At 33.4% G+C, this 19,730-nt stretch overlaps 1 protein-coding gene across 1 annotated transcript in view; it reads left to right on the top strand.

Annotated features, from left to right (window-relative positions):
* Nucleotides 1-14,804, top strand: part of LOC129224475 (endothelial cell-selective adhesion molecule-like) — a 112,285-nt gene extending 97,481 nt beyond the window's left edge. Inside the window, exons 6-7 of the mRNA XM_054858928.1 lie at nt 11,802-11,982; nt 14,658-14,804. Coding sequence (XP_054714903.1) covers nt 11,802-11,982; nt 14,658-14,719 — 243 coding nt within the window. The 3' untranslated portion in view covers nt 14,720-14,804. The remainder of the gene's footprint in view (nt 1-11,801; nt 11,983-14,657) is intronic.
* The last annotated feature ends 4,926 nt before the right edge of the window (nt 14,805-19,730 follow it).

Genomic DNA, 19,730 nt, shown 5'->3' with positions numbered 1-19,730 from the left:
TTGATCCAATTTTTCTTTGCCAAACATGGTTATTTGCTTGGATTTTCCATAATAAAGTTTTCAATTTCTCGCCTAATATTTTTGTTTACCTGCAATACAAACGTTTGTGACCTTAGAAAAAGGACTTTTAACGTTTTGAACGGAAGTGGTAATTTTCAGCAATACCTTAGGTCTCTATTCCACTTCATCTTATTTTAAATGTGCCTCCTGCATCTCTTGATCAAGCTTTGATTTACTTACGATTTTTACATTCAAACATTTAGAATTTTTGGTGTGTGTGAGTATTCATTATAATACCTTGAATCTCTCTCTTTGCATTTAACTGTTTCTCTCTCTCTTTATTTCAAATTTATTTCGGCGACCTATACATTTTTCTCCACTTAGCAATTATTTTCCGGACAACATTTTTCTTCAAAAGAAAAAAAAAAACATATGGGAATGTTTCGGCGACCCCTATCCTATGGGCTGCCCTAATGAAGCTGCCCTATTTATGGTTTTTTTCCCCTCTGTCTCTCTCTTTAAGCTGAAGAACTATATGAAGCATGGTTTTGTATAACCAGGGCCGCCGAGAGACAAGGCGTGCACCATGTTAGTTTTGTCACCGGTCCTCCCTCCCATTTTGCTAATTTTACTCTATGTACAATACTTTGAGTCGAGCCCATACTTTCCGACTAGACAGACATACCCACTCTGCGGCGTAGTCAAGTGTACTGCACAGAATTTTTTTTTTTTTTTTTGCGTTAGTAAAAGTTTTTGAAGCTTACATTTCCGCGGTCCTTACTTAGATACTCTTAATAAAAGAGAATCATGGATGTTCCTAAATTGTATTTTAAGATTACATTTTCTATTCAAATTTTACAAAAATACTTTTTGTCACTATTATTTCGATTGTTCATTTATAATAACTATTTTAATTTTAAAAAACAACGAAGAGTTTTTCTTTTTTTTCGTTAGTTGCATCGCTAAAATGAAATTTGCGGCCCCACTTCTGAAAAAATGGGGGGGGGGGGGGGGGTGCTACGGCGATGGCCCTGAAGAGTACGTGAAAAAAGTATTATTAATGCATCTATTTCTTGCTGAATGAGTTAAAACATTTTTTCATTCCAAAGTTCAAAAATTCATTTTCTAAAGAAAAAAAAAAAAACTTCTGGAAAAAAATCCCCCCCCCCAAAAATTTTGATGGCGCAACTTGCGCCATAATACCCCCCTGTGGGCACCCCTGAATTATACTGAAGAAAGAAATGGAAACGGGAAAGTTTTTGAATTGTGGCAAATTTATACATTTTATAGGGTACTAACACAGTCGGACTATTTTCTGAAAATCTCTCCCTATCACTTTATGTGTATATGGTAAGGGTGGGAAATATTTCTGAGGACATTTGAACTCAAGCCATTACTACACTAAAATTCTCTCCTGAGTACCCCCATTACTGCCAGCAGTAGGAGATTTAGAGGTTTTGAGGCTCATCTTAGAGATGAACTTAACTGTGAAATTTTTTTTCAAGTGCCATTTTGGAGTCCTTTTGGGGGCCTTTATGTCACGGGGGTCCCTCGTAAGTACGAAATTTTTGAAATGGTGAGTCTGCCACTGCTTTCAAGCATATTATGCTTCACATTTCATGAGGGCTGTTATAATGACTGATGACAGTTTATCGATTGGTGTCGTGTATCTATTCAATTTGTGCACAACATTAACTGATAATTATACTCTCTATCTGCAGCGTATGCGCCCCCATGAACTTTAACATTAACTGATGTAACATAACAAGAACATAACATTAATTAATAAAACTTTATGCTCTACCTGTAGCGTATGCTCCTTATTCCCATGAACTTCAACATTAACTGATGTAAATTAACATGAAATAATATTAACTGACATAAATTAACAGTACCTGGACGACCAAACCTCGCTCGTTCGTCCTAAAAAAATTATTTTTTGTTAGCTTGTTTTTTTTTTTAAGGTTCGATACTTTTTCAAATATACTTGAAAAGCATCACTTTAACGAAATATTAAGGCTCTCGCCAGTCGTTGGATATGCTTCCGAGAAATGAGAGATATACATGTAAACACTTCATCAGCATTATAATCATTTCAGCTAAATATAGGCCTCCTCTCTCCCACAGACACCCACCAAGGGAATTTCTGAGCTGGTTGCGTATAAATATTTAACGCACGGTATTGACAAAAAAGCAGTTTCTAAGACCAAACATGGCGACAACAAATATGAAAAATTGGATTGAAAATGTGCCGCGACCTTCTTATAACATTAAAGTACCAAACAAAAAAGATTCTGAATGCAATTAAATCAACATTTTGCTTTAAACTATCTGTTACTTTTTCGTTTCCACTATACAATTTTCTTGTCATTTATCAAAAGAGTTGCGAATAACGATTTTATCCCAATCGAGATTTTCATTCGGAATAAGTACTTTTAGAGTAGTTGGTCACTTTACGCCAGAAAATGCTACATAAAGCATGCTATCCATAAAAACCGATGATCCACAAACCATTCCAACAAATTATAACAACAAAATATAAAGTCTCACGTCATATACATAAAAAGTAGTCGAAAACTTTGTACTGCATAGTGAATAAAATATGACAACGTATATAAAGTACAAATTCAAAATGAAAAAAGGTTAAAAAACCAGCAAACAGCTGTTTCGGCACTCTAAAATACAAGTGCCATCATCAGTGTAATTAAAAACGAAGACAGGTTCAACCCGACTAAAATACAGTCGAGGCGAACATTGGAATGAGAGACGAGTTGTAAAAGATATGAGAGCAGTACCGGAAAGAATGACGTCACGAGTGTTCGTCCATTCATGATTTAGATTTTTGGGAGTCATATTACATATGGAAAAATGCTAATTTAATCGTCAATGATTTGTCTAGCACTCCCCCTTTTCCTAATGTTTGGAAGTCTGTTATTTGATTTATTTTTTGTCCCTGACGTTTTCTCCTGAGTGCAACTGTCCTCTGTAGTTCTGACGTAACCTTGACGTCATCGTTTCCGGTACTGCTCTCATATCTTTTACAACTCGTCTCTCATTCCAATGTTCGCCTCGACTGTGTTTTAGTCGGGTTGAACCTGTCTTCGTTTTTAATTGCACTGATGATGGCACTTGTATTTTAGAGTGCCGAAACAGCTGTTTGCTGGTTTTTTAACCTTTTTTCATTTTGAATTTGTACTTTATATACGTTGTCATATTTTATTCACTCTCAAGTCATATGTTTTTCCGAAACAAAATTTAGATGCATGATTTTTAAAAAACATATAAAACTGCTTGAAGAGTAAAAAAGAAAATAAGTAAATAAAATAAAATAAGACGGTCAAGCAATAGTTTTGCTGGAAAGAAAAGCCTTACATCGACTTACATAATGCCTTTGAATTTGTTTTTAGCCAAGTATGATTGAAATTAGCCAAAGTGGCTAATATCAGCCAAACCTGGCAACCCTAAGCAAGTTTAAAATTTTAATGCGAGAAGAGACAAATTTTCATTGTTATGGTTGCAAATCGTCTGCCTGATGTGTCAATTCAGTTTTTTTTTCAAGGCTTAACTTAATTAGACTTTATATTAAAAAAACTGTTTTTTTTTGTAAAAAATCGCGTTTTTACAGAAAAAACTGATGTAGATGAACTTGGAATGCAAAAATACAATTAAGTCCAAAATTTTATCCAAATCGTTAGAGCCGTTTCCGAGATAAGAAACATAAATATATATACATACCCACAAGAATTGCTCGTTTAAAGATATAAGATGAAACGTAACTTTAACTGATACAAATTAGCATCAGTGGTAGCGATTCGTTCTTATAAATGGGTGTGTGAGGGGGGGGGAAGACAATTAAAAGCCGTGGGAATTTTAGCGGCGGTAAAAAATGAAAAAAAAAAAGTACAACATTTTGTCAGGGCTGGTTTTGAGATTTGAGAACATTGAAACAGTTAAGTGGAAATTGATGTAAGTGTAACAATTTAGCTTACGTTTTTCTTAAAATTTTGATCAATTTTGTACGCAATAACTTTCGCAAAAAAAAAAAAAAAAAAAAAAAAAAAAAAAAAAAATAGAAATGAATTAGACTTGCATTTTTTACCCTGAAGTATTTTGAGTTGTCACAAACACTTGGTAATAATTTTATTAAAAAAGTATGGCTTGTTTAAGTAAAACATTTGATAACGTATTGTCTAAACAATGAATACATAAACTAAAAGTTATTGCTTGTGCTTAATAAGGTTTTGTAAACAGATATACAAAGTAAAGCAAATAATTTTGTTCTGAGAATTTTGGCATTTTTGTTTTTTTAAAATTTCTAGTTTTTTTCCTAAATTGAAAAATAAAATAAATGTATTTTCCATAAAAAGTGGATAGGGGGATTGCCTCCTCGCCTCTCCAAATCGCTGCCACTCATTAGAATAAACTTAACACATTAACTGATAAAATTTTGTGCTCCATCTGTACAGTATGTTCTTTACTCCCATGAGCTTAAACATTAACTGATAAAATTTTGTGCTCCATCTGTACTGTATGTTCTTTACTCCCATGAGCTTAAACATTAACTGATAAAATTTTGTACTCCATCCGTACTGTATGTTCTTTACTCCCATGATCTTAAACATTAATTGATAAAATTTGGTGCTCCATCTATGCTGTATGTTCTTTACTCCCATGAGCTTAAACATTAACTGATATAACAAAACATGAAAATAACATTACCTACAGCGCTCTATCTCCAGTGTACGCTCATTAATCTCATGAAATTAACATCACAAAATCTCATGAACTTTACAACACAGCAAACCCTCATTGATCTGAACCCTATTAAACCGGATTTCATTTAATCCAAGCAGCCAGTTAGAGGCACGTACTGTATAAATAAAAGGGGAGTTAGCACACCAATGTTTTTTGTTTGACGTATTTTGTATTTTCGTAATTTTCTCTTCTGCAGTTTTATATTTCATTCTGCTAAACAATTTACCGATATCCTTATATTTTTACTTCCTTTTCCAAAAAAGAAAGTATTGTATTCGTGAAAAATTTTTCACTGAAAAATCGGCCTTAACTTCCATTTTTCTCACTCCCGAATGAATGTTGAGTTTTTTTTTTCGACCCGATCACACGTAGATAAATGCCTAGGAACCTACAGACACCTGAAATATCCGTTTTGACAACCCCCGAGTTAATTACAACGAATTTTCTCGTGACGTCCGTATGTACGTATGTATGTGCGTATGTGTGTATGTATCTCGCATAACTCAAAAACGGTATGTCCTAGAAAGTTGAAATTGGGTACGTAGACTCCTAGTGGGACCTAGCTGTGCACCTTCAATTTTAGTTGCATTCGGATGCTTCTAAGGGGGTCTTTTGCTCCTTTTTGGGGGGAAATCATTGTTAATTTCGATGTAAACTCAAGTGCTGTTATAATTTGTCAGACACTTGGCGATATATCGCCATTTAGGTCGCCAAGCTTTGTCGCCAACGGCGACAAATTTGGCGACTTTTTTTAAATTTTAAATTTGATTTTAATTTGGCCACTGTTGGTGATATTTAGAGAGTAAACAACTGAATCACATTAAAATTGCCAATGATAGGGAAATGACATTAAATTGGAGTAAAAGGAAGTCATGTGATGCACACATCAGCTCGTTTAGATACTAATAAATAAGGCAAGTGTTTGGATCATTCTGAAACAACAGCTTTTACTTCTTAATTCAATTCCGAATTGTCAAATCAAGGAACAAATGTTTATCCTGATAAACTGCAAAATAAAAGTTTTGCTTTGCTTGTACTTTTACTGACATAACTGTTAATAATTTAAATACATCTTTCGTATTTTATGAAACCATAACTATCAAATTTTGTTAGACCATTTATAGACAGACAGGTTGTATTTCCGATAGTAAGAAATGCCGTTAGAGTTTAGTACATCACTCTCAAGTATCAGTTGCACGTTAAATGATTTTTACTTTAACACTTTTTTGTAGCAAAATATTCTTTTTAAATCATTAATTATTTGTTAAACAACTAAAAAGTTCAAATTAAAAATATCTTCAGATATGCAATAATCACTATACATTAATATTTTCTATTTATGCTCTTTTACTCTTTACAAAATTACACACATGAACGAAAACAAATATCAGTTCTCACATAAAATGCAATTAGAGAAGCGAAACATTTGAAATCGAAACAAATATTTTAATTAAAATTTGGAAAGATTTAACTAATTTTAGCGAAATAATATACTTAAAACATAATGCCATTTTACCTTGCACTACATACCTCGTGTTTAATTTCAGGGAGCTCGAAAAAAATAAACAAGAACATGAATTTTATACCAAACTGCTTAAAATGCGACTCATAAGCGTTTCTTAATTAACTCACAAATTTGCAATTTCGGTTAACTTTTTCCCTTTTGATTTATTTAATCTTTTTCATTCTTGGCTTAAGCTACATTTTGGCTCGCTTAATTGGCTTTCGACTAATTAAAACAGGAAGACGAATAAAATTAACATCTGAGAAAGAAGTTTCCGCTCTGTTCTCTGGGTATCTGATGAAGTGCGGGATTTATTTTGTTATTTTGTTAAGGTAAATGCTGAGGATTAACGCGAACTCGCGCTTACGCGCTTTACTGCACATAATACTGAGAACATTAAACCTTTTTTTTTTTTGGATACATTTCAAAAGAGGATTCAGCTACTTTATTTCCCTCAAGATCTTTATAAAAAATTAAGGAACTTGCCAAAAGACAAATGGAACTGCAAATAAAATTAGAAAAGAAGTTAAAAAAGGTCATCTTCTTATAAGTTTTGTTCAAGTGAAGAAATACCTATAGGGGTTTTAGCATTAAAATGAGCACAGAAACATCCACAAAGCATATGTACAAATATTATAAGCATGTATATGCAAGAATGTAACTAGATAATTTCTTTTTTTTCAGTGTGTATGCTCTTTAATCTAGGAATATAAATTTTCATGCTCTTTAACTAAGGAATAACTAAATGTTCATTGCTCTTTAATCTAGAAGCAACAAGAAGTGTGTTGCTCTTTAATATTGGAATGATTAGATGAGCATTGCTGTTTCATCAAGAAATAAGCCTTTCACGATCTTGGAAGTAGGGACAGCTAACTGTTCGTTGCTTTTTAATCTAGGAATAGTTGTTTCATGTTCTTTAATTTAGGAACAATGAGATGCACGAAGCTTTTTAATATGGGAATACATATTTAAAATTTTAAATGTAGAAAAAGCTAATTGTGCACATTTTTACTTCCTTTTACAAAAAAGGAAGTACTGTATTCGCGAAAAACTTTTCACTTAAAAATCGACCATAATTTCCATTTTGCTTACCCCCCGAATGAATGTTGAGTTTCTTTTTTCGACTCGACCACACGTGGATAAGTGCCTAATAATGTATAGACACGCGAAATATCCATTTTGACAATTCCCGAGTTAATTACAACGAGTTTTCTCGTGACGTCTGTATGTATGTGCGTATGTATGTCGCATAACTCAAGAACTGTATGTGCTAGAAAGTTGAAATTTTGTACGTAGATTCCTAGTGGGATCTAGTTGTGCGCCTCCCCTTTTGGTTGCATTCGGGTGTTTTTAAGGGGGTCTTTTGTCCCTTTTTTTTGGGGGGGGGGATTATTGTTAATTTCGATGTAAAATTAAATGGTGTTACAATTTGGCGGACACTTGGCGATGTCTTTGGTCGCCAAGTTTTGTCGCCAAATTAGCGACAAATTTGGCGATTTTTTTTAAATGAAAATCTGGTTTTAATTTGACCACTGCTGGTGATATTTAGAAAGTAAACTATTGAATGACATTAAAATTACCAATAATGGGAAAATGACATTAAATTGGAGTAAAAGTCGTGTGAAGCACAGATCAGCTCGTTTAAATCTAGGGAAAGATGTAAACTTAGGAATAACTAAATGCTCATTGCTCTTTAATGTAGGTTCAACAAGAAGTGCGTTGCTCTTTAATGTAGGAATGGCTAGATGAGCATTGCTCTTAGATCCTGTAATAGGTGTTTCATGCTCTTTAAACTAAGAATATAGCTAGTTGTGCAATGTTTTTTAATCTAGGAATAGTTGTTTTATGCTCTTTAGTGTAGGAAGAAGATGCGCATAGCTTTTTAACATTTGAATATATGTCCTAAGCATTTTAATATAGTAAAAGCTAATTGTGCATTATTTTTAATTCTAGAAAATAATGTTTCATGCTCTTTAATATAAGAATAAAGATATTTGCGTTGCTCTTTAACTCAGGAATATTTAGATAAACGTTGCTCTTTAATTTAGGAATAGCCGATTGTAAAATTCTCTTTAATCAAGGAATCTGTAAATGTGCATTGCCCTTTTGTCTTCTGTATATTTCTAGATGTGTTTGGCTCTTAATCAAAGAGTAACTAGCCAAGCAAAATCCAATCTTTTGTCGGATGTCTTTTCATCCATATGCTCATTTTTTTTTTGCATTGAGCAAGACGTTCCTAGTAACGCCGAAACACGTGTCTGCAGTATCTTATTTTGCATACTTCGCTTTCTTTTAAAATTGGTTTTTAGTCCTACCAAATGATAGTTCCTTTACAAACAATATCTAGCTAAATCTAAAGTGCTTATAACAATATTTTAGGTCTAGTAAGTGAAACAGCAATACGAGCAAGAAAACATCAATGAAATATTCATTAACTGAAAGCAAAAATAACTAGTATGTTGTGGCCATCACGAAACTTTCTTCTATATTTTTCTTTTTTTATCTGATCCCTCCCCATGCTTGATGAGGAAGCAATATTCCAAAAAAAAAACAAAATTACATATGCAAAAACTTGACGACCATCCCGATGTCTGAATTATTGCAAAAGCAAAGCAAAGAGCGAAAATTGAAAGTTATTTTAAAAGCCTTGCTTGAATTAATTACAAATATTTTATTTGTTAACAAACATAAGATGGCAACAGTTAAAAATTTTAAATCATTGAGATAATATTTCCGATCATTTCCATACTATTAAAATCACGAGAAATACGCAGACGACAATCTATTACGATTTATCTTTCTTATTGTTGCATTAATAAAGCTATTTTTATTCGCAAAAAAAAAAAAAAAGAATCAGCACCTCTTAGAGTGATTGGCGTCAAAATTGAACCAAAGCCTGTTTACGTATGGATTCACATATATTCCAAATTTCAACCAGAGCGTAGCATTACTTCTTGAGATAGGGCACTCACAATGGAAAAAAAGAACGGGCGATTGCGCTACTCCCTTTTTAGCTGTTGACACCAAAATAAAATCAGCTCTTATACCCACTAAGGGCTACTTGCCGATAAATTTTTCTTTCATTCCGTTCATTATTTCTTGCGATACAGCAGTCACAATTGACGACAAAAAAACGTTCTATAGCTCAACCCCCGTTTGAGTTATTGACACCAAAATTGAATCAGCATCTGTTCCTGTTAATGGCAACATATGGACCAAATTTTGTTTGATTCTGCCAGTTACTTCCTGAGGAATAGCAAGCACTCGTAACTCAAAAAACGTCCCATTGCTCCACCCCCCTTGGAGGAATTCGCGCCAAAAACCAATGGGCACAAGTTCACATAGCGGCACATATGTGTAGCAAATTTCGTTCGATTTCATGCGGTAGTTTTTGCTGTAGAGCGGCCACAAAAAACTGGTCACACACAGACGTGACACACAGACGTGACACACACACATACACACACACATACACACACACATACACACACACACAGACAGACAGACATTTTCCAAAAATAGTCGAAATGGACTCAGCACACCTCAAAACAATCGAATCCGTCAAAATTCGAAATTCGAAAATTTGCACGAATCCAATACTTTCTGCTATATATTAGATATAGAAGAAAGTAAAAATCATATTCCAGTCATTTAATCTGAAATAATTTTATTAAACTTGTGAAAGCATCATCAATCTCGAAATACATTCATTGAAACAGTTAACACTACATTTAAATACCTTAAAAGCTGCATTTGGTTTCACAAAACATTCTGTTTTGAATGCAAATTCAACGATCTGAATGTGTGCATTACATGACTTCCTTTTACTCCAGTTTAATGTCCTTTCCCAATTATTGGCAATTTTAATGTGATTCAATTGTTTACTCTCTAAATATCACCAACAGTAGCCAAATTGAAATCAGATTAAAAGAACCAAAAGACTGGCGAAATATCACCAAGTGTCCGCCAAATTATACCACTTGAGTTTACATTGAAATTAACAATGATTCCCCCCCCCCCCAAAAGGGGCAAAAGATCCCTTTAGAAACATCCGAATGCAACCAAAAAAGAAGGTGCACAACCAGACCCCACTAGGAGTTTAAGTACCAAGTTTGAACTTTCTACAACATTTCATTCTTGAGTTATGCGACACACATACGCACAATCGCACATACAGACGTCACGTGAAAACTCGTTGTATTTAACTCAGGAATCGTCAAAATGGATATTTCGCGCGTCTATACGTTCTTAGGCACTTATCCACGTGTGGTCGAGTCGAAAAAAAAAAAAAAAACTCAGTATTCATTCGGGGGTGAGCAAAATGGAAATTAAGGTCGATTTTTGAGTGAAAATTTTTCCGCGAATACAATACTTCCTTTTTTTGTAAAAGGAAGTAAAAATGTACAAACAAATATTAACGTCATCAAACTGCCTGATGCCTCCATAGTCGTTCGAGCGCCGTACATTTTCTTGTGAAATAAAGTGCGGTTAAGAAAAACGAAATCTATACTGCTTATTGATTCAGAGCAAAAATTAAGCTTCTTGGGGGAGTCCATTACGAATCAATAGCATGTTATCTTGAGAAACACGTTCCACATCCCTTAAGAGAGCAAACAAATCGTTGTCTTTTATCGGAGACCTGTCCAACGTGTAATGCATTTGCTGTCCCTTATTTCAGTAATTTTTATCGAGTTTTTGACAGCAATATGCATTTCAAGTCAAAGATAGGGAGATCTTTTATTGGAAATAATTGATTACGCAATTGCTTGAGGATCGCGTCTTTCCAAAAAAAAAAAAAAAAAAAAAAAAAAACCAGAAAGAAAGAAAGAAATATAGCACGAAAAGTAAATAAAACAGAGGGAAAAGAAGCCAAATTAGTGACTGAGCGTTTGTCAAATGTAGAAAAAATAAGTTTTGTATTTAAATGGTGCAAACACTGAGGTAAAGTTACCCACTGCGACCCAACTTGGCAGAATCCCTTTGAACTAGGTACATAGTTTTCAATGGTAACACAGCAAATTTTATTGATCAGAACCTTATTAAACCGGATTTCATTTAACCCAGACAGCCAGTTAGATGGACGTACTGTATAAATAAAAGGCGAATTAGCACACTAATCTGTTTTTGTTTGACGTATTTTGTATTTTCGTAATTTTCTATTCTGCAGTTTTATATTTCATTCTGCTAAACAATTTACAGATATCCTTATATTTTTTAGATACTAATAAGCGAGGCAAGTGTTTGGATCATTCTGAAATAACAGCTTTTACTTCTTAATTCAATTCCAAATAATCAAATCAATTAACAAATGTTTATCCTGATAAACTGGAAAATAAAAGTTCAGCTTTGCTTATACTTTTACTTACATAACTGTTATTAATTTAAATACATCTTTAGTATTTTATGAAACCATAACCATCAAATTTTGTTAGACCATTTATAGACAGATAAATTGTATTTGGTTGTATTTCTGATAGTAAGAAATGCCGTTAGAGTTTAGTGGTTATGAAATGATAATATGTTTTACTTTCCTGTTTTGTAGGCCCATTCCGAATTATCAGATCAAGAAACAATTGTTTATCCTGACCAGCTAGAAAGTACAAGTTTAGCATTGCGATTTAGGCTGAAGCCAGAAGTTCTTCATGATGGAAAAGTGACTCTAAAGTGTGTTGCCACAATTAATCACATGCATGCAGTTACAATCAAAGAAATTAGAGCCGCTGGTAATATTTACTTGTGTGTGTGTGTTTTCTAAAAAATATATATTTATTTGATTTCATTCTTTCAGCTATCATATGGGTTTCCATAATTCCTCCTTTTAAATTTTTGTTTTTGCTTTCCTTGCGCTTTTTATGCTGTCATACTTTCCCATAAAATTTTTCCGAACTATTTTGCAAGTTTTCTGACTAGACAAGAGTTTTTATTATCGTGACAATTCCTTGAAATTGTAAGTACTGTCCGACCATCACGAGAAAAACCACCGCCGAAATGTCTGCGCCTGTCTACTGCTATAGCAACGAGGTGAGTCATTTTTCCAAGGGAAGCTTAGTGTTGGGAAAACCGTACGACTGCACAAAAGCGAGCAGACAAGTGGCGAAATGGCTCCAAAAAGCCTTCCTGCTAACCCTTTCAGAAAATGAACGAAGTTCATTTCTATGGCAGTAGACTGGCTCAGACTTGACGGCGGGAACTTTTCTCGTGATAGACAGACAGTAACTAACGAGAATTTTCTAAACCATTGTTCCGGCAAACCGCACAACAGTCTTCTGAAAACTTTAACGCGCCTCGCATTTTTACTTGTCGTGAATGAAATGTATTGAAGTTAATGAAAAGTATTTGGATTAAATTAAAAAATAAATGAAAAAAAAAGTTTTTGGACGAAATTTCAATGCTATTTTACGATTTAGAATTCGTAATTTGTTTTCGAAAATTGCCAACACTGGACTATGTTCACACTCGTCCCTTGTTAGTTGTTACGCTTTTTTATTTCATTTTTTTAAAAAATATCACTGGGTATTGTACTTACGTTTTATGATTACTCATCTTTAGCTTATTAATTGTTGTCTAATTAATATCAGACTTGACTGTGTGATATGCCTCTAAGTTCAAAATGACCTTAAAATATGCGAAGGGTATGGGGTAAAACCCCGGTCAGTCAATAAAAGCTACTTTTGACAAAAACTCATTTGAGCCAAAGGGCCTTTTACCCATTGATGGGCTTTTCCCCTTATGTCACCTATTTTAGACCAAATATTTCAATTGACTTACAGAGTTTCGCCAAAAGATGATAGACGATTCGAAAAGTGCACTGTAGCTACCAATAGACAGCATCATTATTTCGTTTCCTTGTAAAAACCAACTGACGGCGTTTTCTACCTGTACCCTTCATGTATTGAAATATAAAATCTAAAAAGTTATACCATATTCACTTAGATTTAGCAAAAAAAATTTAAAAAGTGAAACAAGTAATGCAGAGTAATTGTGAAGGCATAGGGTAAGTGAAGTGAGCTAAGGCAGCCATAGTTAAGCTTTGACGATATTTAAAAATTTTCTGGTTGCTTTTTTAAAATTTTGTACTTTACTTTTATTTGTAGTACACATTAAGTAAAATTTTTATAACAAAAAATTTAACTCTTTGTATGGCTTTAAAATTTCAAAATTGTAGCTTGTGATATGAGATTGTGATTTTGGAGCATAGTGATCCTAAGGGTATGTTGAAATCACATTTAAAATGTGCAAAGAAAATATCGACAACTAAAGGAGCAATGCAAAGTTCAATCGTAAGGCACGATTTAATTACAAGTAAACTCAGGGCCTGATTACCACACAGGCCAACTAGGTCTGGGTCCTACCTTTCTAAGGGGCTACTAATTTTAAAAAACTGAATAGTTTTAAAAAATCATGCATTTTCAAGAAAATAATCAAAGATCAATGAGTTATTAACTACAAAAGATTCCGTTGATAGTTTATCAATACTTTTCTTATTTAGATGATTTTTTCCGAGTAAAAAAGTCTTATTTATTGAGAGTTCAAGCAAAATTAGGTATAGTTACTATTTTTTTCCATAAATAAACTGACTAATGAATCTAAAAAAACTCTGAAAAAGGAATTATTTGGTAAATGGCCTATTTTTTCTTTTGAATACATGAATGAGAGAGTGTGGAGGGAGGGGAAATATACTCTTTCCTATTTAACTGTGCTACAACAGTATCAAGTTGTGAAATAGATATAAAAACGCAGTGGAGGTGCTAGGCGTGTGAAACAGTACAACTGTACAGGGCCTCGAGGCCGTACATATAAGGGCCCCCGCAGGGGCTTTTCACCAACACTGCGTAAAATTTCAAGTGGTGGACTAGATAGGGAGGCCTAAAAATTATTATGGGCCTTCGGCCTCACTTCTAGTTAGTCGGACCCTGAGTAAACTACAAAGAAAAACAAATTACAATACACATTTTTTCGATGCTAAGCTGTCATTGCTTCACTTGTTCTAGAATGCTCTTTAAAAAATGATACCAGAATAATATGCAATGTTAAAAAATAAAATAATACAGTGGAGCACCAAATATTTTCTACTACATTCGCATATGGCCCCCATATCCATGACAAAAAAATAATTAATCCGTTAAATTTATCAGAGCAAAAGTGAATAAAAATAAATGTGGTTGAAGAAACACGAATAATCATAATAAATGTTTTACCATGCAGTACCATCTGGGGTAAAGTTCCCAGATCCGCCAAAAGACCCAACTTCCATTTTGAGATGGATACGTTCTTGTATATTCTATAGTTACGTATGCATGTATTTTCCCTCAAAGATTTATCGTTGTGTTACTAAAATAATTTATGATTTTCTAATTTAATTTCTGCTAAAAATAGTTATAATTCATGCTTCTTGCAGGTTCCCATCCGCAGATGACAGAATGGCTGCTTTGGATAATAATCGCAATAACATTATCCTAGAACAAGCGTCATTAGCATATTATTGAATGAGAAATGCCAAAAAAAGTTTTTGAAGTTTAATATGTATTTATATATTTGTTTATAATAAAACCTAAAAAAAGGACCGTTACTTTTCTTTATTTACGGTTGTCCCCTCCCCTTTTAAATATATATTAGACACCAGTTTTTTTCTTTGAAATTAAGTACTGATGGAATTAGGTTAATAGGGTTTTTCAGTTAAATATTATGCGTCCTCATATGTATTCCTCTTTTATCTTTTCTTTTTATGCCTATTCATACGAATAGAATATGTTTAAAAGTACTATTCTACTTTGAGAAAAAAAAATCATTTAAATTTTGCACTGCTGTTTTATAGATACTTTAGAGGAACTTCCATCGTTTGCTCTTAAAGGCATTTGGTGTTTGTGAAAGCAAAAAACATGATTGAAAGCAATGTAAAATGTTACTGAAATATATAAGCAAACGCGTTGCATAAGTCATCCACGCGTCAGCAACATTCCCTTAACCCTGAATGAAGCAGAGCAAGTTCTTAAATACATGAAATACACCGCCAGCTGAGTCATTTCCAGCCGAGGACTGCAGTTTCGTGCTTATTAGCACCCATCAGCCCGACATAGGAAAGTGACTGAGCTAGAGATGGAAAACCTCTTAAGGAAGCCAGTTGGGCGGTAATTTACTGAATATACCAAGGTCTTAAATCCTTATTTTTTTACTATGAGAAAGACATGATGTGGCATACTATTAGCCCTCGCATCTACAATTTTATTGGTTTATCGGGTTTCAACCTTTCCGAAGAAAGTCATTGAAGTTTTTGAAATGTAATGGAAAAAACACCATGAGTGGGCATAATTGGTCATCTAGGGGTATGTTCGAATAGAGTAACTGGTTAAATGTGGTTAACCGGTGGCTAACCAAACGCGTTCAATTAGATAATGAAAACTAATGAAAACATCGCACTAAGGATCACATATATACAGGGTGACCAGTAATTAACGCGTTGATATTAAAAATTAATTTCTCGAAAACTACTGTTTAAAAAAAATATTTAAATTATAACTCGCTGAAGGGTCGAAGTTTGAATGCTTTCAATAACTGCTTGAATCGCAGTTTTCAGGTCTTCGATGCTCTTGGTGGTTCCTGGATAAACGTTGTCTTTGATATAGCCCAACAAAAATTAATCGCAGGGGTTCAGGTCAGGACAATGTTGCTCAATAGATCCCATATTTTTCGATTTTGAGTACTCTCAAGCCAAAATCCTCTCATTAAAGTGTTCTTCAAGAAGATCAAACACTTCATTAGTACGATGAGGTGGTGCGCCGTTTTGCATGGACAAAGTGCAATCGAAATCCGGCTAACTTTGACTTGCTGGGATGAACTGATTTCTCAACAGCTCCACGTATCGTTCAGAAGTGAGTCTGTTTGTCTTAAGCTTAAACTCTGTCGAAAACTTTCTTTGAGACAAATTTGGGCTACTGTTGTTCGAATAATGCGTTCGAACTATGAAAATGCTCTGAGAAAAAACTATGTATCGACATTTTCACTGAAAAATAAACAACAAAAACCAACTGAATGAAATTGCGAAAAAAAAAAAAAAAAAAAAAAAATCCGTCAACGCACCGAATCTAACCACCAAGTTCGGACTTGATACGAGATTGAAACAGTTTTCGAAAATTTGACATTTATTTTCAACGCGTTGATTACTGGTTACCCTGTATTAGTTGCTATCCTATTTACATAGTGGTTCTACATCGTGCTAACACGGACGTCATCATTTCAACTGACCGGTACAACTGGTTACTCTATTCGAACAAAACTTTAGACATATTTTACTGTCAAAAGAGTTTTTACATGAACTTCTTTCGTAGGCACGGTGTCCCCAATCGTTCACATTGCCAACCAAGTTCGTTATAACAAGAGTTATCGTTTCGAATTTAGCAAAAGTCCTAGGCCAAACTAAATCCACAATTTAAATTCTTTACGCTTATAAGCTTTCTAACAGACGTTCTATCTTTCGTGGGAAACGAACGGTAGTAAGTAATAGATGGAACTCCCTAGTATTAAAAAAAAAAAAAAAAGCAAGAACAAGTTAAAAGTTTCCTGTTACTAAAACTAAACGAATGGGATAGTCAAAAACAACTTAAGTTGTTATTCAGTAATATCAAATCGGTTTTGCACTACGTAAATAAATCATTTCGCTGAAAAAATGCATTATATTGTTTAATTCTTTTTTAAATTACGAAATCAAATTCTTATTAAATAATATATTACATACACGTTCTTGGAAGAAAAGCATATTAATAATTTTCAAAGAAACATAAAGTCGCTGTTTCACAACCTTCAATATTGAGAAACATCTGTTGCGAAACTCATTAAAGTAGATTGAATTCACTTCGTATCATTTTAAAACTTTAATTCAAGATCAGTTATTTGAAGTTCAGTGCAAAATAAAATCGGAATAAATTCATTTTGTATGGTATTATTTAAACATCTTCAATGTATAAATTCTTTTCAATTGATGATGAGATTTGTTGAATTAAGTATCATTCGTAGTTATAAGTGTTTTTTAAATTAAAGGACTTTGAAACGATTTTCAGATGAAACTTTATTACAATATGTGGGTTCCTTTTATTTTAAAAGACATGTGAATAATTCAGAAACATCAACAGATGTCCAATTAAAATACTGATACATATTGAACCATAGAAGAGTTTGATTTGGGACATAGTATAAGCAGATATTGAGCTAAGAATTTTTTAAGACTTGAAAATAATACTTGACATTTTTTTTTATAGCTGTGTAATATATTTTGCAGGAGTGAAGGATTTGCAAAAATTAAATATGATAGCAGAAATATATGTGATTAAAATAATATGTATACATACATATATATAAGTAGAAGATGGTAGGGCAAGAAGATATGTCCGATCTTAATTTTTAATGTTTATGATGTTTGACATATTAAATTAGGGGGAAAAGGGAAATAAAAACAGCCAAATGCAATGTGTTTTGAAATTCCAATTGCTTTTCTCCCCAATTTACATGTGCTAGATATTTTTTTTAAACGCTCTCTACTGATTTTTTTAAAGTAATTTTCAATTTTCAAACCGTGAAGCTCGTTTGTAGCGATGTTAAACATAAATAAAATGTGGCGAACTTAATATTAATATATAGCTCTATTAAGAACTTCATTTCAATCAAAACTTGAGTCATCTAGCCCAATTGCACATTTAACTAGCACTAGCTGCGTTGCCCGGCTTTGCCCGGTCGACCTTGAAAAAAACCATTGCGTCAAGTGAAGTATCTTCAATAACCAGGATTAAATGAAAGAAAAAAAAAACCATCATGCAAATTTTTTTTTGCAAAACAATGACGACAGATACTAAAATACTTTTAAGAAATTAAAATAAAATGAGAAAGATGGATTTAAAAGGCGTAACCATGTAAACACAAAATAAAATAAGTTTAAGAATTGAAAATGAGAAAGATGGAAATAAACAATTTATTCAGAAAGCGTTACCGTGGAAACGCAAAATAAAATGGTTAAAAACTTGAATAGAGAACAGATTTTTAAGCTTCATTTAATATGCTTGTAACTTTTTTTCTAATAGAGATAGAGGGTTAAACTTGAGACCTTAGGTCGAGTTAGATCTGGAGTAAAAAAAACCAGATCTTTCCAATGCTGTCAAAAAGAAAACTGTGGGACAATTCCTTCACTTTTTATTAATGGATTTAATGAAGAAAGTAGTGCCTAAATTTCAGCTAAGCCTAAAAAAAATTGGAGCTAAAAACGTAAAAAACTCCCGTCGCAATTAAGTTACAGCATTGGAACAAATTGCGTAGAACACAGAAAATTCTTCCCTTTACAACGATAAATAATATTACTATTTGTGAGTAATTTTTCACCCCCATATTCGGGAATTCATGTGAAAATCGGGTCTAAATTGGAATAAAAAAAGAACTATTTATCGAATTGTTATCGAACTGGTTTGCAAACCTTCTCTTACTTAAAGGAACAAACTGTGAAAATTTCAGCAAAATCGGCCGGGTAGTTCTCGAGTTTTGCGAGTTCAAACACACAGACGCTTTTTGGAGACTTCATTTTATACTTTGTAGAGATATAATTGAGTAAAAATAGGACAACGTGTATACATGTACAACTAAAAACGTTTAAAAAGAGTTTAAAAAAAAAAAACCTCCGCAAACAGCTGTTTCGAGGTTATAAAAACATACCCCTTCATCAGTGCATAAAAAAACAATGGTACACAAGTCGACGACGGACATGTGAACCAACCTGTCCATCGTTTATATACATGGGATCACTTGTAGTTGTATGTATACGTGGGTTCACTTATCCGTTGTCGGACTTAATGTACCATCGTTCTTTTATGCACTGATAAAGGGGTTTCTTATAATAACCTCGAAACAGCTGTTTGCGGAGTCTTTTTTAACTATTTTTAAATGCTTTTATTTGTACATGTACACACGTTGTCATATTTTTATTCATTTCATTGTACAAAGCTTTTCACTGATTATTTTACATAGTATATAACTGCTATTTTTTAACTTAATGAATAAAAGAAAAAAGGAAATATTTCTACAATTATCCTAATACTTATATCTAGTCCTATCAGAGCTTATGTCCCAAAAGAAAGCACTGAAGGTCCTAAAATTAACTGAAACTCTTTAAAACGAAGCATCGTTTAACAGAATTCAGTTTTAAATTTATTTTTTCGTAAGTAAACAATATCACTTCAATGTCGCCTGAGGTGAACATTTCTATTAAATAAACCGAATTTCTGTAAATAACTTCTCTACCCCCTCCCTACCTTTTACCAAGCCCACTAGTAAATTTCTTGAACAATAAATAATTCTGGTTTTTAAAATGCCGGATCGGCCACTCCTTCAGCTGGTGGAGCAGGTGCCGGTGCCTACTCCAAACATTTTAGTCTTCAGGAGCCTCTTGACACTTGGGCGGATAACTTCGATGGAGAAATGAACGCAATTTATGGCC

Source organism: Uloborus diversus, chromosome 6, assembly GCF_026930045.1.
Source record: "Uloborus diversus isolate 005 chromosome 6, Udiv.v.3.1, whole genome shotgun sequence".
Lineage (NCBI taxonomy): Eukaryota > Metazoa > Arthropoda > Arachnida > Araneae > Uloboridae > Uloborus > Uloborus diversus.
This window is presented reverse-complemented; position numbering and strand designations above follow the sequence as displayed.